Source organism: Parasteatoda tepidariorum, chromosome 3, assembly GCF_043381705.1.
Source record: "Parasteatoda tepidariorum isolate YZ-2023 chromosome 3, CAS_Ptep_4.0, whole genome shotgun sequence".
NCBI lineage: Eukaryota > Metazoa > Arthropoda > Arachnida > Araneae > Theridiidae > Parasteatoda > Parasteatoda tepidariorum.
Genome location: NC_092206.1, coordinates 19,630,940 through 19,654,071, shown reverse-complemented (window position 1 = coordinate 19,654,071; position 23,132 = coordinate 19,630,940). Strand labels below are relative to the sequence as shown.

General features: G+C 29.4%; 1 protein-coding gene across 1 annotated transcript in view; it reads left to right on the top strand.

Annotated features, from left to right (window-relative positions):
- The window catches only part of LOC107449921 (uncharacterized), a 41,837-nt gene that overhangs the window by 11,211 nt on the left and 7,494 nt on the right, over positions 1 to 23,132 (top strand). The window contains exons 2-3 of the mRNA XM_043049314.2: positions 18,473 to 18,595; positions 22,515 to 22,659. Coding sequence (XP_042905248.1) covers positions 18,473 to 18,595; positions 22,515 to 22,659 — 268 coding nt within the window. The remainder of the gene's footprint in view (positions 1 to 18,472; positions 18,596 to 22,514; positions 22,660 to 23,132) is intronic.

Sequence of the window (23,132 nt, the reverse complement as noted above, 5' to 3'; positions counted from 1 at the left end):
ATAAAGGCAAGGTGTAGTAAAAAGAAGGATTAACAAGAGGAAATGAAAAAAAAAAAAAAAAACTAAACCGGAGCGTAATGTTACGTCAAAAATAAGGTGCACAAAATATCAATTCATTAAAAACAAGTAACGGACTAAATATGAAGGCGGAGATATTGAGCTGAATTAACTGCGTAAACAAGCTGGGTGCTGGTGAGAGATAGCGAACAGGCAATGGAAAAAAAAAGAAAAAGAAAATAGTTTTTCCAAGTGTGAGACAAATCGGTTCTATTTAGTGATACTGCGTACATCAATGCAGGGAAAGCTGAGCCTATCGAATAATGGAATTGGTGTGGGACTTGGAGAATTGAAACTTCCTTTCTATTAAATCCAAAAATGTACTTCAATTCAATATGGACTAATTCTATGGAACAAGTCTCAAGTGCCGCTTCCTTTCTTTGTCTCAATTACGGACAAAAATATTTGAGTGCATCATCAATTGAAAGAAATTGAATAAGTGATACAATAGAAAACCATTTTTGGAAATCTGTTCTCTTTTGGATTTGTTGCGCCTAGTGCTTAGACGAAATCTTCAATAATTCGTTGAACAATATGACTTTGAATAAATACGAAACTTCAGCCCATAAACTGTTCTTTTTATTTTTTTAAAGATAAGAATCTGTTTTCAGCCATTTTTGTCCTGAAGAAACTTAAACTCGCTATGAAAATTAGCTTTAAACAATTTATGCTGACTAAAGCTTTTTATAATTAATTTATGACGACTCTTTTAGATAACTTATAACGTTTAACATGTTAGTACTACAGTTTTACTAAACTGTAGTGCGAATTTATTACAATCTTAGGAGACTCTAAACTCAGTGGCGCTACAGCTCATAGAGGGCCAAGGCCTACTGTGTCTTGACCTTGTGCTCTGGGGTGTAGGAGCAGATGTTCCGGTTAGGTGGTCAGCCGAACGCGGAATTCCCAATGTTTAGTTCCCAAGCATGCTTGGTACTCATTTATCGATCCACTGAGGGAATGAAAGGTTGAGTCAACCTTGTCCGGCCCGAGGATCGAACGTAGGACCTGCGGAACGGGAGCTACCACTCAGCCACCGGGGGTCACAATCTTAGAATGTTTTAATAAAAATACTAATGCGTTACAACTGTTTTTTTTTTAACTGATTTGTTGAAAGAAGTTTAAAAAATTTCTAATTCTACGCTTTGCCAGTCAATTTTTACAATATGATATTAGCATGCACAAAGGTGTTTAACTGCTGTTAACAATTCATTTTATTTTTAATTTTACTTTCAAAGTGCATTTCGCTCTATTGAATGAATCAAAAATTTTTGCACAAGTATATAAAAAACAATTATCAAAAAATATTTCCTTGGCAAAATGCTTTTTTTTATTATTGTTATTTATTTTAAATGCTTAGTCTGAAATTAATCAAAAAAGTTTCGAAATGTAAAATACACTTTAGATGATAAAAATGAAAATGGTCATAATTTCATATAATTTCTCATTAATTCATTTGAAACTAAATAACTTCAACCGACAACATTTTAAATTCATTGGTAGAATGTATTAAAAAGAAACGATTCCTTTCTTGGAAAATTTTTGTCTATAAAGGAAAAAAAAACTGAATATGACGAAAAAAGGAATTTATATTTTGATGTATTCGCATGTCATTTAAAAGATATGCTGAGTATGTATTGAGAGAAAGTACGTTTTTTTTTCTTATATAAAGTATTTCCCACAGTAATTATGTAATTACCTCTTAAAATACTGTAGGAATTTTCATTATAAAAATATGGTGAAACAAACCTCAGCAGTCTCTTTATCCAACTAGCCCCAAAGTTATATGGTAAAGATCATTTTTTTACCTTTACGGTTCTTAAACCGTTTACAACTAGTATAGTTAAAAAACCATGAATACGAAACTATACGAGTTTTTTACCGTTTACAACTAGTATTGTTTCAGAACCGTAAGAAAGAAATTTAACTGGACAATGCAGCTAGGCTTTTCGTTATGTTGTGGCTGTGATTTATCAAATGAATCGAGGAACATGGTTTAATTAGATTATCTGGTTGCTTCTACTATCGTAAGAGATCGGAAATACTAACCTTTTTGTGTTAAGCATCTTTCTAGTGCTGCCATCTATGCGTGAATGAGAGTATCGTATTCTTAATGTCCAGGGTCGCAAATTGGAGAGTGCAGGATACTGGATTCTCTGCATATGTTGAAAGGAATAGTGGAAGTATTGTGATGTGAACGCTGGAAATCGAACCCCCGTTCTGTGTGTCATGATTTGACAGATAAGCCCCCTCAGCTATAATGTGTACACAGCTACAGGAAACTAAGTAGCTTTATTAGGTGGGCCCAGTTGGTGCGGTAAAATTCTGGCTATTTAACGGTATTAGGTGAAAGTAGCTAATAAACAATTTTTCTCAAATTTAAATATCATCTTGTTTATGATTATTTGACTATTTTGTTTGAATGTGGAATGATAATTAAATAGATTGTTATTTAACTATTTTCCGAGAAATTTCTGAACAGAGTGCATATAAATACACATAAATCACATGGCACGCAAAAATCTAATCTTTAGATCAAAAGTAATTCAGGTTTATTGTTTTACTTTTCACGCAAAAAATTTTTTTTGTGCCGTGCAATTTCACTATATATAGAGAAAGCCTAGAGTGTTTCCCCATATATTCTAACCTTTTTAAAATTCCGAAACAGAAACAAAAAAAAAGGTGATATTTCAAAAGAAATAATAGAAAAACCTGTATCTTTTATATAAAACTGAATCATAAGACCTTATTTTTGATCGTTGTCCTTCAAATTTCGTCGCCTACGCTGTATCAATGTTGAACAGCTGAATACAGTATGAAAGAGACATATTAGAAATCAAAGCACGCTTTAACGTAATAGTCTGGCATTTGTCGACTCAGAAACAAGGTCGAATAGCTGCACAGAACTATATATATTTGATCCATTACCAACATTTATTTTCATATTGCGTTTCGATTATATATTCTTCTCTTTTCTGTAATATATATTATTTTGAAGAGTCGCTTGAATTATTTAACAGTTATTTCATACAGGTTTTGTTACAATATTTTAAATAGAGGCAACATTAATAATAAAAGATTTGTATATACGAATTACATTTTTATTTAAATTCTGAGTTTAATATATTAGTTTTTATTAGATAGAATTGCAGAGATGCCACTTGCTCTGGACTGCAAATAAATATTTTAAAGTGGTATTTTATCAATTGTGATTCTTGGTTTAATAAATTCAATTTAGTAGATTTATAACCACCACTATTTCTAAATAATTCGTAGGCTTATATAATTCACTACTTTATAATAGTTATGTCATGTTATACCTTTTAAAAAGCAAGCAAAAATAGTCAAATATTTGCAAAATTTAGTTTGCAGTTATTTACTGTTTTTTTTTTAATTATTTTGGCGTGTCCGGAGCAGTTGGCATCTCAGGAATTGTCATATTATTTTAACAGTGCTTATTAAGATTTGCACTAAATTGAATTTGGGAGATTTTATATTAGTTAAAAAGATTAAGTTTTGGTTAGGCATCATTGTTATATTCTTTTGACAAAGTTTGTTTTAGCAATACGTTTTGAGACTCCACTCCCCTGCGAAGGTGATAAGATAATTTAATTCATAATTTAAAGAATTATTATCGAAACTAATCACAGAAAATACAAAATTAAATTATATTAGTTTCACATTTACTATATTGAATAATTTTCAGATGATTTAAATAATTATTTTTTTAAAATCAATTTGCAATTTTCTTCTACATTTGCCGTCTTTTTAAAAAGTATTTTAAAAATATTTTGACAATAGTAGTTATAGATTAACGGGGATTATTAATATTAATACTATGATGTCATTTCTATTGTTATTTTTTTAAAATAGATCATTCATAATAAAGTGGCATAATTAGCAAAAAAATACTGGAAAATCAGGGTATTTAATCAGAGAGTAAGGAAAAACAATTAAAAAAGTATCATTCCTTTAAAATTTATTGCAGTTAAGTAGGGAAAACTACATAGATATACTAATTAAAAATGTATATAAAATAGCCAATTTCTTCAAATTATGTAATTAAACTGCAAATAAATACTGAAAATGTCTAATTTCTCTTTGCGATTAAAATCTAAAACAATTCTGCGTGTTCTTGTTTTCTCACATATTTAATAATGAGCTAATTATACTGAAATACTAATGAATTTTGCATTACTCTTTATATTAAATAAATGAAAGAAACATAAAATAACTTGATTTGTTTCATTCGTCATTAATGAATACTTTTGGCAATCTCAATCAACAAATGTTAATCATAGTTAAATCAGATACGCTATTGTTTGGAAAATATTTGAATCATTATTAAAAGGGAGGGATTGAAACGTCGCAGTTTAAATTAAAAAATAGATCAAAGAACAATAGATAGAAACAATATCGTAAGGAGTTTTTTTCATATCGAAATAAAAAGATTAGATCCTGATAAGTTTTGTGATTTCAGTCATTGATAAAAATATCTGAGTTATCAGTGCAATTGTGATTGAATTGTTTCGTCAAAGAATATGCGTTTTTAAATTGAAAGAAACTAAACTTAAGCAACTTATAATTTTTTCCATTTTAAAAAATATTTCCTACATATATTTTTGTATTTTAAAATGAATTTCGTATTTTCCAATTTTATCGAGCATTATTGTTTAATTTTGAAAGTGGTAGTAAAGGAGTGAAAAAATTAACAATATATTTTTTTTTCCAATTTACAAGGAAAAAAAATCTGTTAAAATTATCGTACTGCATGGTAATGACATTTTTAATACAAAAAAAAATTTATTCTGATGATAAATCAAATTTTTAAAAACTATTCTTTCAGTAATATTTAGGTTCATATGATAACTGTTTACCAGAAATCCTGGTTTTTAAAAATTATAGTTCTCATAATCAAACATTTAGTCAAAAATACAAAACTGAGAAGTAAATTTCACGGAATAAATAGTTTTTATGCCATACTTTAATCGAATCAGTAATTTTCCGCTTCATATGTTAACGGTTTATCGGATGTTCTGGTTTTCAAAACTATAGTTCTTATTATCAAAATTCAGTAAAAAATACAAAACTGATAAATGAATTTTACGCAATAAATGGTTTTTATGCCATGTTCTAATAAATCATGAAAAAATCCCCAAATTTTGCCATATTTACTAAATTTTATCACTTATTATAACACTATATTCTATGGTTAATTTAACCAAAATCCGAGTTTTTTGGTGTTCCCATAAATATAGAGCCAGAAATACGGTAAATTTAACCATATAGTGTAAGTTTTGACCATGCATTTTTTCTCAGTGCAACTTGATTCATTCCTGCATGACTATGTATACTTCTTATTTATATTTTTCAATTAAATATATGCATTGGTAAGAGAAAGCTTTTTAAATCAAATTTATTAACTAAAAAGCAAAGCATATGATTGCTATAAAATCTTTCAAAGTTGCAATGGTAAGCAATCAAAACAATTAAGTTTAAATTTTATCCAATTACAGTCTGGAATCAAAATTGTATTATTACGATAAAAATTTTGGAATCTTTTAATTTTATGGTTCGATTTTCTTAAAGTCAAGAAAAAATAAATAATTACATAGCAATTAAGAATCGATGAATGAAACCCCCTTAGTAGCTTATATCCCACCAGTCTTATAATTTACCGTCGTTACTGTATACTTTTATCGCGTCATTGATTAACTGGACATTAGTTCATCTTCCATTATAGGTATATAGCATTTTTGAATACACGAATGAAATAAACTCTTATTTGCATTATAAAGGGGAAAGGGGCTTTTTGTTTTGCCTTTTTGCAATGGATTATTACACAATTTCACAAGTTGAAGCAAGTGGCGGAAACATTTGAATAAGATTATGATCACAGAACAGACTGTCCGTGCTGGAATTTTAAGTTTTGAATTAATTTATTTATTCGATGGAGTATTATTATTTGATTTTTCGTTTCAATCAATGAACATTGAATTTTTCTAAGATTCTTTCAATGAATCATTCTAAGATTTTCAGCACATAAAACTTTTACTTCGTAACTTAGAGATCGATCTCCCTTCACTTCATATATATATATATATATATATATACACAGTTAAAAATTCATTTTATTGGTCATTTAATGTGTAATAACAGGGGGGAGCTTGGAGCCATTAGTTAAAGTTGTTTGGGGAACGGATATAGTGAAGTTCCAGTTATAGTGAACTGAAATTACGGTTCCTTGAAGNTTTTCGATTGATTTTCTTCCTTTTTTCGTAATAATTTTGAAATTTCTAGTTCAAAATAGATACATATACCGATATTTCAAACCATCTATAGCATAGAATATAGCAACAAGCATTTTTTCTTGTTTGCTTCATTATTGAATTGGTTCAGCATTTAAAGAAGCCGCAATCTTCCAGTATCTGGACAAATGCTTCAAGTCAAAACCGATGAATTTGCTAAGCGATTTTATGAGAATACTTTTATGTGCTCGAGTGACTGGTTAGACAGGTTTAAACAGCGAAATAGCATAAATTCAGGAAAAATATCGGAGAGCCGGGAAGTGTTTCCATATCTGATGTTGAGGATTGCTCGCCAACTAAAAATTACTAATTTTTTGTGTGCGCAAGACGAATAATAATAATTATAAGTTAACAAAATATAAGTTAAAATATTAAGTTAATAATATTAGCTGAAAAATATAAGTTGACACATTTTTTAATACTACGTATTATTTTTTAGTCATTTTTGTATTTCATTTTATTGGTCATTTAATGTGTAATAACAGGGGGGAGTTTGGAGCCATTAGTTAAAGTTGTTTTGGGAACGGTTATAGTGAAGTTCCGGTTATAGTGAACTGAAATTTCGGTCCCTTGAAGGTTCACTTCACTGTAGCGGGGTTTGACTGCATATATATATATTATATATACTTATGTATATATGCACGTAAGTCTTTTCACTGTTATTTAAATAGCATTGAACCTACGATATGTTCTTATTGCTAGAAATTTATAAGTTATAAGCAAGATATACGGCACAACACAACAAACTCACAAGAGCGTGATTAATCTTTTAAAAATGTCTTTTTCAAAATGGTTTAAAAACAAACAATTTAAAACAAACCGAAATCCTAAATTCGAAGAATTATTGTAGTCTTACAGAAAAAATTCTTCTCAACGAAATCAAGTAATGGAGACATATAACAGAAAATCGGACTACTTAAAATCATTTTTCAGAATAAGGTCCTTCAACAACAGATATCTGAAAATAAAGGTAAATCCTCCAATTCCGTGTTCCTGGAAAACCGTAAGCGTGACCTTAGAAATGGTCACTTCAAAATCTCCTTTTATCGCTAAATCGCCCTTAAATTGCATTCGGCTTGACTTAAACAGAATCCTTGCAAACGGATCTACAGAGCTTCAACCTAGGTATTTATCCACTTGGTGTCGTTCACCGAACTTACTCTGGGTCATTTAAACCTCCCTCCGACGTCTTTCAGAGATACTCTATCACTTAAATGTGAGCTTTGCTCCTTTTTTTATTTTTATTTTATTGCTTGCTCTCACGACTAATTTTCTTCAGTTTCTTGCCTTCCGGATAAGCCTGTTTTTATATTCCTAGAGCAAGTGGAGTTATTTAACCTATTATTTCGGCGTGGATGTTTGGTGGGACGGTTATTCGGACGGTGGAATTCTTGAGGTTTGGATTCAACTCTTGAGGCCAGAAATAATTTCTTCTTAATGTGACCAGTGTCAAGACTTAAGAAAGGAATTGAGAAAGATAAATTGACCGATATTGTGAAAGTGCTCTGGCTGTGTTCTCAATTGCACACGTTTTGACCATTCGTGTTGGAAAAACTAGAAGAGTTCGCTTATATTAAATACATTTTAATATTATCATAATTATAATAAATTATCTACTTCTCATTAAAACAATTGATTTTAATTACTTTTTTTAATTTTTAGTTGTTATTGTTAAAATTATAATCATTTTTGGGATTTGAATCTTATAATTCGAACATAATAATATAATGATGCATATAAAGTGTAAAATGTATTTAAATGCATAATGTATATAACATTTGAATTATACATCATTGGATAATAATATATTGATCAAATTTACTAATTTTACAAAATGTTATCAGAAGTTTCAATTACGATATAAAAGAAATTTTTTTTATTACATTTTGTTTTCACTTTAATGGGCAATTACAACCGGAAAATAGGGCAATTTGATTATTAAACAAATATTTAAATCAAATATATTATTTCTATTATTCGATTACTTTTATTTCAAGTTTCAGAATGGAAAAATAGTTACGAATCGAATTCTAGTACGACAATAAAGATTTGAACAAAATTTTGAATTTCAATCAGTATAAATATTAGCATTATAATTTATGAATTCAATTCAAGCATAATAAATTATAATTTATTTAAAAAAAATTTCTAAAAAAATTTTTATTTAAAAAATTATGATGACATAGATTGAGACTTACTGTAGCATTTATATTTATTAATAAACATTTATAGTTGGAAATTTGATAATAATCTGAAATACGTATAAATTTTAAGTTATCATTAATTGTTCTTATTTTGTTCATTTTTTGATACAAGAAACATGGAAAGTTATAATTATTATCAATAATAAGAAATTTATCACTCAAAATAAAAATAACTATAGCAAATCTGTTTTTATTAAATATTTTAAATTAGAAATTGAATTGTAAGAGATGCGAATAAAAATTAAACTGTGGAGCATTTGGGCTGTATAACCAAGAAAAAGAAGAATTAACAAAAGTAACAACTTCATAATTAACAATCATATCTTTTTATTAATAAAACTCACCTTTATGCAAAATAAGGTCTTTTTATTCAATTTAAAGATTAAAATTCTGACTCCGTAGAACAATTATTGCATCTTAAAAGAGACCTGGAGAGCATTAAAGTGCGTAAAAATAAACATGATCTACATCTCGTACAGAAACTACTATTAATTGCGTCGTTATTTTACTTTTTACTTATTATTCCTTACCACAAAAATAAAAATGCAATTTAGACATTAATTTCATAATTTTCAATCCTCTCGTTGCATTTTTATCTTAAAAATTTTTCTTTTTGCTAAAAATAGCTTTTATTAATCATTTAATATTTCAATTTAGTTTAAAAAACAACATCAAAATTCACACACCGTAGGAAAATCATAAGAGTTTATACAAGAATTGAAATTCGGACACGATGGGCAAAAATGTGAAAAAATAAATATGATTCATATCTCATACCGAAATAAATTCTCTTAGTTCCGTCACAAACAACATTCTCTGGAATGTTATTTTCTCGTGGAGACGAGCGGAGTTATTTATCTACCTTTAGAGTAAAGAATAAATAAATAAATGAAAAAGCTATCAAAAGCACGTGCGAGATCACGGTTTCACTTGCAACTTGACCTCCAAGTAAAACTATTAAATATTCTTAACAAAACACTTATTTTTTCTTTATGTTCTTTTCTTTTTTGATGTAGCGCTTCATGTGAGAGAATGCTAGATTTCGGTGGTGTAATAGACGATATGGTGCTTCAGAAAGTTTTGCCACTTTACAACTTTTATAGTTGTTTGGAAGTTTTGCAGTAATTTTTGTTATAATGAAATAAGGAGAAAAATTCAAATCGCAAATCTGTTATAGATTAATTAAATATTCTCAACAAAAACTTCTTATTTTTTACGTTTTTTTCCCATTTCAGAAAATGGGTGTTTTTAGCACATTTTTAAACTAGATTAATTTCATCGACTAAATTAATTTCATCGACTAGATCAACACCATAAACACAAGTAAAAATTTGTAAGAGTCATGAAAAATCAGGCTAACATGAGCATCAAAAAGAAAAAGCAGCACAACAAAATCAAATGAAAAAAAGCAGACGATCATTTTGGAACTTCTTGGAGTTGTTGTTTTTTTCTTTTTCTTTTTAGCAGAGTGTATTTTTAGTGTTTTTACATAATAATTTTAAGAATTTTTATTTCCTGTTTATGATTAACTTATTCATAATTATTGTCTTGGTTACGATTTTAATATAAATATGAATACTGAAGAAGGAAAAGAATTTTATGACGTCTTAAGAAATGTATATTTGGCTGGAATTGAAAACCAATCCAGATATTTGGAGGATAGAAATCAATTGAAGCAGTTTTTTCAACCCATGACTTAAAATGTCGTGGCGTTTATGACAGTCTGCCCAGGGAAAAAAATTGACCAGTGGGTAACCAGTGATTGCAATAATGCGATCAAAATTTTTTAGCTATTGTTCTTAAAACAGGTTTTACATTACCTTTAAAACATACTAAGCCTTTTCGTGATATTTTTATGATTTTGCTGTAGACTTATGTTAAGTTTCAATGAATATTAGAAAATTTATTGTTCTGTAAAACTTAAATATTTTTCTCTATCTTTGAGTTAAGGAAAAAATGCTAGCCATGCTCTTGTTTGTGTAATGATTTTCAATGAGAATCACGGAATTTATTGTTCTTTTGAAGCGAGCCATTTTTGTCGATTTATGAGTTAGGAAAAATGTGATGGTAATTGAATCAATGAATACTGATTAAACTATGAATCATGGGGGAAAATATAATCATGAAACATTAAATGTTGTGTAACATATTTATTTATAATTGATTATACCTTATCAATATTATTAACACCTTATTATATTTAATTATCAATGCCTTATTACCTATAATTTTATTCTACCTTATTGTTTGGTATAGTGATTGGTGACGTAAGACTTTATAAAATAAATGTAGACTTAATAAAGTAAATTTCATTTAATAACATTAGACTTTAGCGAGTTTAATTTTTTTCCGTCCTATTTTTTCTTAACCTGTCTATGACTTTAGGCATAAGTTGTGGCACTAAACAGTTGTGTTCAATATTCATAAATGATTAATTCTTACCATAATAATAATTAATCTTTATATTTTTTTCATTTTTGATTTTATACTTTATGAAAAATAAGGGTTTGATTTCGATGATTGTGTCATAAGTTTTACGTTTTTTTTAATTGTGTCCAATTATGTTAATAGCTTTTGGATACATGCATAAAATTAAGACACGAAGGCAAAATGTTTAGCAGTTATAATATTTGAATTTTTTTAAAAATATTTTTACGAAAGTTCTTTATTTCTGCATTTTGAACACAGAACTTTATAAAAAATTATGTTAGATTTTAGTGAGTCAGTATGCAATAAATTTTTCGAAAAATATCACCCGATTGCCATGTTCTTAGATATACACAATAGTTATGAGTTTAAGGAAAGAAATATCTGAATTAGTTATGAAATATTTAAATTTATGATTAACTAAAGAAAACAAAAGGTTATAATTATAAAGGTATTTTTACTTTTTATACAGTAGGTACTTTTAAAAAGATTATATCAAATTTTATTTAGTGAATTGAAGATGACATTAACCATTCAATTAAAACTTAAAACTATATTCAATTTAAAATACTGCGGCAATCAACAGTTCAACAAGAACGGAGGTTTATGGTGGGTTTTGAAAATTTACTAATTTTATTAATTTTTTTCTGTATTTAACTCTTTGAACTCGTATGTTTTAATAATAAAATTTTCTAATTGATATGTGTATAGCAATGTGAAATTTTGTGTATGAAATTATCGATATCCTCATTTAATAACAAGTTTCAAATGTGTCATTTTTATGTGTTTTGGGGAAAGGAAAAGTTGCTTTTCTCTTGCTTTATTACTAGTGTGAAAATTCCTTAACACTTCTTTGTGAATGTAATAAAATGCTAAATTAAAAAAAAAAAAATTCAAGCAACAATTTACTATAAATCCAATTTTCATTTTTTTTTAAAGAAAATAAGAAGCTATTTTTATTACTATTTTAATCTGCCACAATTTTTCAACGACTTACAATATAGATATATATATATATTGAAATAATATTTATAGAAAGTCTTGTTTTTTTAATGCAACAAAAATGAAAATTTTCACAATAGGGGAAATGTGTGAAGTTTATGAATAGTTCAAAATTCCATTTTTATTTCCCACTTGATGCGGCAAAGAGAAAAAAAATCTTCAGTGACTTTCCATTCCTTTCGTGACTTTTATTTCCATCCATCTACGGATCGATTGAATCAAGAAAAACCCCAACAGTTCCCTCCCAAAGGCGATTTGGCGAGAACGAAATATCCTGTCACAGAAATGTTCTTACGAGGTTTTTTCCACCTTGGGTAACAAAAACCAACAAATCAAGAACAAGAAGCTTTTTCTTGCCGCGAACACTAAGCTTCGATAAGCTGCGAAGTACAATTCTGAGATATATTTCCTTTTCTATTTTTCAAAACCCCATCAGATTTCTTTTGTTTAGAATAAAATTGTCAAATACATCGCAATTCTGAAAAGTAAATCAAAAGTTTAATAATGTAGCGCTTTTTTATTTAAGTATTCTGAAATAAAAATAGTAATCTATTGTGTGTTATGAAATATTCTTATTTAATGAAATTTTATGACAACTTGTCATTTATGTTTTCCATAGCGCTATGGAGAGAATTCTAAATTATAGGCTTTGTGACGTCTCCGATTGTTTCGCTTAACTATTTATTACTATAAAAAGAAATTTCATTGTTTTTAACTCCTGTTTCAGTTGTATGAATTTCATCATGCAAAGTAAAAACAAAAATCCTAAAAACAAATTTTTGAATCTATTGGAATTTTATTCATTGCATTTCAGATAAAAAAATAATTTAATTCAATTCCAATAGTCATAAGAAATTTCTACCAAAGATTGTAAATTGGTTCGTACATTAAAATTATGAATTTGAAGCTTTTCAATGTGTGTATGATAATTATTTTTGATAGTTGTTAAGGAATAGTGAAAATAAAATCAATTTAAAAATTTTCTAAGCTTCAAAATGTTTGTATAATTTCTTTCCTTTCTTGCTTATTTTAAATTATAAAAAAACAGATAATTCGAAGGAGAACAGCTATATTGATGAAGTTAAAAACAACGAACTTGATTTATTATAAGAATATTTCGATACAAATAATTATTTCAACAATGAAGAGGCATTTTTAATGAGAACTTGTACTTTCTAAGTATGAATAAATGAAAATTATTATTATTTAAGAAACGAAAATAACTTACGTTAAATTTTCTAAAATTCTTTTTAAATGTCCTGTTATTTCTTTTATCGCGAACATATTCATAAACAAGTTAAATTAGACTAAACACGTTCTTATCCTTTATCTTATGTTAAAAAGTATTTATGTACAAAAATTTAATGTAATTGTTGTGTTCCTTCTTTAAGTTCTTAAGTCTCTTAACTTTTTTAAAATTTATCAAATCTCTTCCTTCTTTCATTATAAGTACCTTTAAAAAGAAATCAAATTCTACACATCATGCCTTTTTATTATTTATGTTTAAAAAAATTCAATAAGATTATGGTACTTAAAAAAAAACGTACTATTAACGGAAAGGAAGTATTGACAAACATTTTTATTTACATAACTTTCAGTTATACGTTCTCTTGCTTCTTTGAAAGCAATTAATATCATGATTAAGTCAAATTAAACGACACATATATTTATTTACTACTTATGTTAGAAGCAATTCAAACACAAAAATTTAATGTGATGAATAATACTTGTTATACCTTCCTTCCTTGTCAACATCAATGAAAAATTATATTGTTGTTCAAAATTTTTTAAAATTGAATTAAATGTCTCTTAGATTCTCTGATTGCAAATACTTTCATAACTGCTATAAATTATTCTAAACACGTTTGTTTGTTATTCAAGAAATTTATTATTCAAACTATAATCCTTTCCTTTATATATTAAAACTATAATCCTTTTTTTCATGATTTAAAAACTCAATGTAATTGAGATATCTTCCTTATGATTTTAAATTAATGAAAACATTTTAATATAAATAACTTTTATTTTTTATTGAATGTCCTCTTGCTTCTTTGATAGAAAATTCTTTCATAACCAAGTAAACTATTATTAACGAAAACGACTATTATTAAATAAAATTAGAATAATTAATAAATATTTACTTAAAAGTAATTTCTTGCATGAATTTATCTTTGATTAAAAATTTTTATAATTGTGTGCAAATTTTTTTAAATTTCCTAAAAAGTTCTCAAGATATCATGGAATACCCAAAAAATAAAATTAACATTAAAGGGTCGAAACTTTGGACCGCTCTCCTGACAAAGCTATCGAGACTATATTTCCTAGATTGCGACTACCCCTATATTTTGGGGGTCAGAAATCCGAATCTGTAGAAGAAAAGTTATGTTTATTTAGAGAAAGTACGTTTTTGCAACTTAAAATATCGTCTGTGATAATTAATTGGCATATTTAAGGTCACCCACCTCAAAACATGAAGGTTAAGTCCTAGAAAGTGAAGATCCGATTAATAGATCAAAAGTTATTTAGGGTGGTTTATTTTTTGTCTTTGGCTCTGTACCTTCCCTTTGATTAAAATGAACGAAAAATGCTATTATTAGAAATAGTTTCTAAAACTACAGCAACTGTTTGAACTATTCATATTTTATTTTAAAAAACCCCACTTCATTCTTAAATTAAATCCGATAAAAGCTAAGAATTTCAATCGAAAGTAAGAGAGTAATAGAAAATTAAAAATAGTAGAAGATTTAAAGTAAACTACACGGACGAATGCTTTTCGAATGCACATTTAAAATCATTTTCTAGACTGTGAATAAGAATAGGTTTCGTGATGCACGCGAACCAATAACGTATTCGAAGAACAAATGAATGTGCAAAAGAAGATTTCAATAATCTGACTGTTCCACACGAGTGGTTCTTTCCAGAAGTGGCAAATCGCCATGAAGTTCTTAGTGTGTAGTGGTCGTTCCGGCTTGTTTATGATTTCGATAATGTAGTATTTAGTGGATGTGTTCTCTAATTTTGGCACGTAAATTGTAGATTCTACTCTAATATTAGATAAGCTTAAAAAAGAACAATTATATTAAGAGATTTGATATCTTAATGTGGCAGATATTAAGCGTGAAGAAGGCAAAAAGTGAATACACCTGAAAATGTAATGTTCTGAAATCTTTTGCATTCAGAATTTTTTTTCTTCTTTTAATCAGTTGGAAAAGTCATTCACTAATATATAAGGTCAATATGGTATTAGGCGAAGCTGAAGTAGCCCAGTTGTTAGAGAATCGGATAGTGGTCTGGAGGTGCCAAGGTTCGATCTTCGAATCCGCTAAGAACCACAGAGTACGTGCTATATACGTCTTCGTGAGACACTGTAGTCGGCCGCAAAGTAGTACACAAGGGTAGTAGTTACATTAATGTTGTAAAACATGAAACCATTTACCATACTGGGGATAAATGTCATCTCTGAGACTACTTTACGTTAATATATTGATGGAAGTGAATCTGAAACAGCATACCTTAGAATAAGTAATACACCAGCCATTGCTGAGATTCGAAACTGGTTTTGTCTTATGTTTTCAAAAATTCTTTTTTGACAACTAAAGTTCAAAATCACTGGTCTTGTGGGACAATTGTTATTTTCTGGAACATTTTGACAGCTAATATATCTATTTCAACAAAGGATTAAGACAGACGTTTTACACAATAGAATTTGTAAATTTAGAAGAATCATTAGCCGTATATTTTTAACAGATTATGCATCTATTTAAACGAAGAAGTAAGGAAAGCTTTTTGAAAATAAAATTTCGAGATTTAGAGGAATCATTAGCCTTATAATTTTAACAGCTAATGCATCTATTTAAACAAAAGAGTAAGGAAAATGCTTCAAATAATATAATTTGGAAACTTAACAGCCTTTCATTTTAGAGCCTCAATTGAGATATTGTAAAACCCGCTCCTTGACCACCTAACCCACGATTTCCCGCAATCACGTGGCTTAAAGCACTTACATATTCATGGATTACAGCACTATCAGTAAATCTAAAAAGAGGATTAAGTACAAGAATGGCGATTTAAGACCTTTTGTAATTTTATATTGTTTTAATCCTATATTGAAAGGAAATTTCCCCTTTTCTAATAACTGATAAGATGTCATTTTTCAAAGAACTTTCCTCCTTTGTAATTGATTAAATTTTTTCTTTTTTACTTTTTAACATTTTGTTGCTTACTTTTGTCGTGGAAATAACTACAAATGTTTTTATCTTCATGCTTATCTTATTTATCATTTGAATTTTGTTTTTTGTATTAAGTTTTTTAAGTTTGTATATTGATCATGTTAGGAAACCTACAGTAAAACATACTCTGAAATTAATTACAAGAATCTTGACATAATAATTGGTATTTAATTACATAGGTGGTTAGACAAAATACATCAGCTTTATTTAAAGCATTATATTATATTTGAACAAATAACATAAATTTTTTTCTTCGTCTTATTTTACAAAAAATCCATGTTTCGTCAAATTTTACTCTTGATATTTAAAACAAATATTAAACAATACCGCGTTATCATTATATATTATAACGTTAACATATAAGAACATTATAAATGAATAATCTTTTTGTAATCAACAATAAAATTAATTAAATGCAATTTCAAACTGAATTAGATTTTAATCAGAAAAACTTGAGTTGGAAAACACGTTATTTGAGTGTTATTTTCTAGATAATTGTAAATGGCATCTGTTGATCTTCATAATTTAATGTTGTCAGTTCTTGAAAATGTATAAGAATGTGTTAAGTCTAATAACTCACAGTACCAGAGTGGAATTTAAAGATCCTAAAAATGACCAAACTGTTTGAGAAATAATTGGATTAGTTGTTTTGTGATCAAGTAACTAAGAATTAGTTCTCATGAAGTTAAAAAAATAGTCACAAATTTTGTCCATAGATGGCGCAGTTAATCGAGAAAAATACAAATCAATGTTTACAAAATAAGTATCATTTATAGTAACAAACTGGCGCAGTCTGAAGATAAAATTAACATGCGCCACGGATGGTCTAACGCGCAGCTCAAAACATTGTTTTATAGTTTTATTCAGTCAGTAGCGCCATCTGATGATGATTTTTGTAACTAATCTTAAAACTTGTTGCGAATAAAGTGCTTCGTTACCTAAGCAGATTGCCGCTAGTTCATAATTCAACTCCTTAAGTTGTACTTCAATTGATTTTTTTTAAAAATCATCAGTAACATTTGAGGCACTCAGTAATAATATGTCGTCTATTACTAAAAATAAGGAATTTTAACACAATTACTGTATGGGCCGAATGCAAGGGGTGGTTGTTAATTTCCAGGACCGATCTAATAACTCCTAAATTACATACCCATTTAGTTCGAATTAACTACCACATGATGTAATTCCTTTCTGTTCACAGATGTAAATGCTTTAGAAAAAACTTTTGAAGTCCTCTTTTGGGATAGTTTCTTCGTCATATTTAAACCTTGATTTTTCATTAATTTTGAAGCATTTTTTTCTGCTTCGGGAACAGAAAAGAAATTTCTCCGTTCTAAAATCTTTTTAAGAAATTTCTCCGAAGATTATGGTGAATGATTCATCTTCACTTCATCTTCTGAAGCGAAGTCATTTGCTTACGGAACGAAGTTTAAGAGTGTTGGGAGTCGTAAAGAAAACCCCAACATCAGAATTAAAGAGTTTTCCATCGTTCTATCGTTGAATTTTCGAAGGTTCTAACGTCACATGAGATAATTTTTTTAGTGAATAATATATTTTTATAACTGCTGCGAGTTTATAACAATTATTTATGACTGTTAAATTAAGTTTTTTCTACCTTCAGCTAGCTATCCCTATGCTAACTATTCTGAAGAGGAATATCTATAAGAAGAAAAGCCACAGTTTAGTGATAAAAGGAATTTAGGTTTAGTTTTTCAGTACTTGAATTCCAAACGCGGCATTACTTGGACTCATGAAAATTTGCAATAACTTAGAATTATTATTTGATTTAATAATTTTCACCTAAAAATAAATCTCGCCAAATTGGCGCTCATTAAAAAAAAATAGTAACATTTTGAACATATAAGCTATTTGTTGTTCTAAAGTTTTCAGATAATTCTTTACGGCATAGTTCAAAACTATAGCTTTGCTTTGAAGTTATAGGCACTTAAACTGTGACTTTTTTTATTTTCCTTGACGAAACGGCGTCGTTAAACACACTTAAAAGTTTATTCCAAAATTTTTACACCTAAATAAAGAAGTACATTATGGCAGGTGTAAGTTTCTTTGAAATACATTAAACGGGTATGCAATTGATATAATATTTTCCGGAATTCATAGAACAGTCCTGGAAATTAATGGTCACGGCCGCAATGCAACATTAGGGTATATTACCATACTTTCATGATTTGAATTTATTAACCAAATCTGTTCCACTTGCATCTAATGTGATTTCGTTTGTTTGCAGAATCGATCCAATTGTGCTAACGAGAACAGAAGCTACAGAAATTCTCGGAAAAGATGGCCAGAGACCAGGCACATACATTTTGTATGAAGATGTAGAAAAGGAACGAATATGTCTTTCTTTCAGGTATTGAAAGCAATTGCAATGATATAATTCAACTATAATCAGCTGTAACTTCTTAGTCTCTAAATATTTTTAGCGCTGCAAGCAATTTTTATGGGGTTTATTTCTGTAAATTTATATTAATAAATTAATTTCAGAAAAATGTCGTTTAAATCAGACTAGGGAACAATCCCCCCCCCCTTTAGCATGAGATTTGTTTAAAAACAGATTTTGAATATTTTCACGTCGCTGGTATTAAATCCACAATCGATTTCTCGCGCCAAGCTACAGTTTTCTTAAATGATATTTTTAGTCTAGTCTATTTTTTGTCGAAATGTTTAATCTGAAAAACGTTATATATACATTTACGTTATGCAAAAACAATACTAAAAGTTAAATTATACAAAACGTTATATATGGGATTGCGTGAATATTGCGAGAAACTTCTATGGGAGTTAAGGAACATAATGAGAATTAAAACTGCATAGGAACTCATGCTTGGAGATGTCGTTGTAAGGGTTAGGAGCTCTTCCCTATTATGAACTGTTTATACGTGTACTTCTGAACAGGTCATAATGGGGAAGCGCCCCTAGTTGCGTACAACGACGTTTCCGGCCATTGATTTCTCTTCTGTTTTGATTCTGATGATGCGTCCTAACTCCCCTAGAAGTTTCTCACTGCATTTGAACAACCCTTGTTATATATAACGTTTTTAAACCTATACATTCCGACAAAAAATTGACTAAAAATGTCATTTAAAAAAATTTGTAGCTTTAAGACCAAAATTGACTGCAGATTTGAAAACCCCACACCTAAATTAAGTAAGATCAAGTATTTTCAAAAAATTTGCTCACCAGTGTAATTATAAGTTTTTAAAATTGCGTCCTCTCAATTTAGGATTTTTAAATACTTTATTTACTTTAACTTGTGAACGATATTGAATAGATTTTACATTATGCCGTCCACTTCTTGATGAATAACTGAACGTGCGTAGAAAAAAGAATGCAAGTTGTTTAAAAGAATTTAGGAACCTGTACGAAGTTTTTTTTTAAAAAATAAATGTATTTTTATTGTATTTCGTAAATAAATGAAAAAAATGGATTATCCGAATTTTATTTGTAATAATTTCCAGTATTTAATTCTTTATGTTTACGCTGATATCAAGAGATCTTAATTTATGTTTTGATTATTCCAAATTTTTTTAATTCTATTTCATTCAATGTTTCAACTTTTGCTTAAAAGCTATAGAGAGAGCTTGATATCTAACTTATTTCATAATAGTATTAATAATAAACAATTCAGCTTTTTGAAATTTAGATGTTTCGTGTTTATACAAGGTATGTTTTTTATTTACATCGTACTAAATCTGCATGATGGGCTATTGGCGACGATCTGGGAAGCATCCCCGAGGATGATCCTAAGGCATGACATCACAATTTTAGTCCTCTGCAGAGAGGATGGCTCTTCCGCTTTGGTAGCCTGACGACCTGCGTGCGAAGTCGAGCACTTTACGGTGGAACAGTTTAACGATGACCGATACTGCGCACCCTCGATCCCTACGTAGGCTGATCAAAGTGGTCACCCACCCGCTTACTGATCACAGCCAGTGATGCTTGACTTTGGTGTTCAACTGGGAACCGTGTCTTTACGATCAGTCCACTGCGGGACAGATGTGTCGCGTTACCTTAAATAACCGAAATCCATTTCCAAACGCAATTCCCAGTAAACATGTCAAGAGCCGGGGCACCAATAATTTTGTGTTCGTAATATGGAACTTAAAAAGATTTGTTTTAAAATTTTATTTTGTTTATTTGCTGCAATTTATAGTTAATTCTTTTTCTCGCATAAAGCGAGTAATCAAATAGCACAGAGTCAAAGAGCGAATCAGTGCATAAGAAAACAAGTTAATCCGCGGATGAACAAAACAACGAATCAGCGGATCATGAAATCAACAAATCAGTGAACGGATGAATTAGCGAACGAAGGAATGAGTGAATCAACCAGCCAATGACAGAAGGAGTGAATTAACAAGTCAACAAACAAATTAACGAGCAAATAGATAAATCAACATAATCACTTAATGGGTATATCAGCTAATCGATGAATGAGAGAGTCAAAGTATTCATTAATTCCATGAGAGAGCAAACCAAAGAATGAATAAATCAGTAAATTTTTGAAACAGCAAAGCAATGATTCTTCAATCTGATGGTTCATTTGTTCACAGATTCATTGAGTTTCTCATTCATTGATTCCATTCATTTGTGTTATTGTATATCTTGAAATTAATATTATGTATGAGTTGGTTATTTACGTGCAGCAAAACGCGTGTTACAAGTGTAGCAAAAACGCGTTTCCACTCTGCAAGTTGCAATACATAATTGGAATAAACTTTATTTCCATTTAATCTCACTACCATAGTTAGACTGCGAAATTACAGAAACTACTAAGCACTTAGTTATTTTACTAGTAATTCGAAAAAGGAATAGGCAAAACGGTTAGTTCGGCTATTTACAGTCGCATGTGCATTAAACCCCTCCTGGTGAGACACTGACACAGACTTGATCCTTTTAAATAATTGCTTCAAGAGGATGCCATACAGCGGAAGAAAATTTTGGTCGCAAATTCTCTTTAACCTTCATTACTAATTTGAAATTTATAGTGTAGAAAAAGAGAGTTCAAACAAACCTAGAGTAATCTATGAAGTTTCAAATACTGATAAGAAACTTTCAAAATATACAAATGAAAACAAATTGTGAGATGATAACTTAGATTTTCGCAACGGAGAAGTTTTTGTTTGCATTTTAATATTTTGAAGTATTTTTTTCAACAATTGAAACCTCATAACTTCTAGATTTGCCTGAACTTTCTTTTGTTGTTGTTGTTAACGTACGTACCGTGTTAATTTAAGGCAGCGTGTGTGTTTCTTGTTTTCCAGTGGCGCCATCTATGACCAAGAATTCGACTTCTGCCGCACCATACGTCGCACCCGTTTATAGGGCGAACCCATTCATACATCCATTCATTCATCCACAGATCGGTCCCGCAGTGGACTGANCAAAGGAGAAAGGACATAGAACACAGAGAGAAAGAGACATCCATGCCCTGAGCGGGATTCGAACCCACAACCATCGGCTCCGCAGTCAGACACGCTAACCACTCGGCCACCTGGTCGGCATAAGCAAAACGCTTAGTTCGGGTATTTACAGTTGCATGCGCATTAAAACCCGCCTGGCGGGATACTGACACAGACTTAATCCTTAAAAAAAATTTCTTTTAGGAGGACGCCATACTGCGGGAGAAAATTTTCGTCGCAAATTCTCTTTCTCCTTTATTACTAATTTAAAATTTAAAGTGTAGAAAAAGTGAGTTCAGACAAACCTAGAGTAAGACATGATGTTTTAAATGCTGAAAAGAAACTTTTAAAATATACAAATGGAAGCAAATTGTGATATTTTGATTTAGATTTCCGCAACGGAGAAGTTCTCTTCTAATAATCTGTTTGATATGGTTATTCATAATTCCCTCCGCCTGTAAAAGCCATTTTTCATTACTATAACTGGCTTCAGTGATACATGTTACTGCCATCTACCGGCAACTGCTCAAATTAAAACTTGAATACTTTCGGAATAATTTCATATGTTCTTTTTTGCCATATTCGTCTTCGTTTTTTTACTATTATAACGCTTCGAAATCCCGGAGAGAATTATGAATTATGTATTTTGAAGTATTTTTTTCAGCGATTGAAACCTCATAACTTCTAGATTTGCCTGAACTTTCTTTTACTTTCTTTTAAATTTTAAATTAGTAAAAGAGGAGAAAGAAAATTTGCGACGAAAACTTTCTTCCACTGTATGGCGTCCTCTCAATAAGCTACGAGTAATTTTAAAAATATCTTTGTTTACCGAAATATTAATTTAGAATTTTCACTTTCTTAATATTTCAGAACAACCAGTGGAGAGGTTGTCCATCATTCGATCGTAAAGTTAAACGATTTGTTCTACTTCAACGATTTTCCCTTTCCTTACCTCGAATCCATTGTTTTGTATTACAAGAAATACAAGTTCAAGGACACGAGACTTACGCAGCAGGTAAGTCCTCAAACTTTCCTCATTCATCAAAAATCCTCTCTTGTCAAGATAAATAACAAAATAAAAAAAAAAGCTTCTCGTTTCCGCTTGATTTAAAATGTCTTAGGCACAAGAGGCGAGAGTTTTCGAACTGGTTGAGTAACAATCAAATAAAACTGAGATGACGTAGGCTATGTTTTCTCACTGAGTGATGAGCCTCTTTTGAATAGCGTTATTTGCATATTCTAGGGTGCTATTTTTTTTTTTTTACACATAATTGAAGCTTTGGAAGTAGGGTTAAAGTTATTTGAATGGAGATTATAGGCTTATTAGTTTAAAGTTCGTACATTTAATCCTTTGCTGAACTCTTAAATTTAAAATACAACGTAATGCATTGTACAAATAAAGAATGTTTGATTAATCATCATATGCTGGGGCATCTACAAATTTTTTATTCACACTGATATGTAGGGATCTAAGATTCAGCCAGCAAA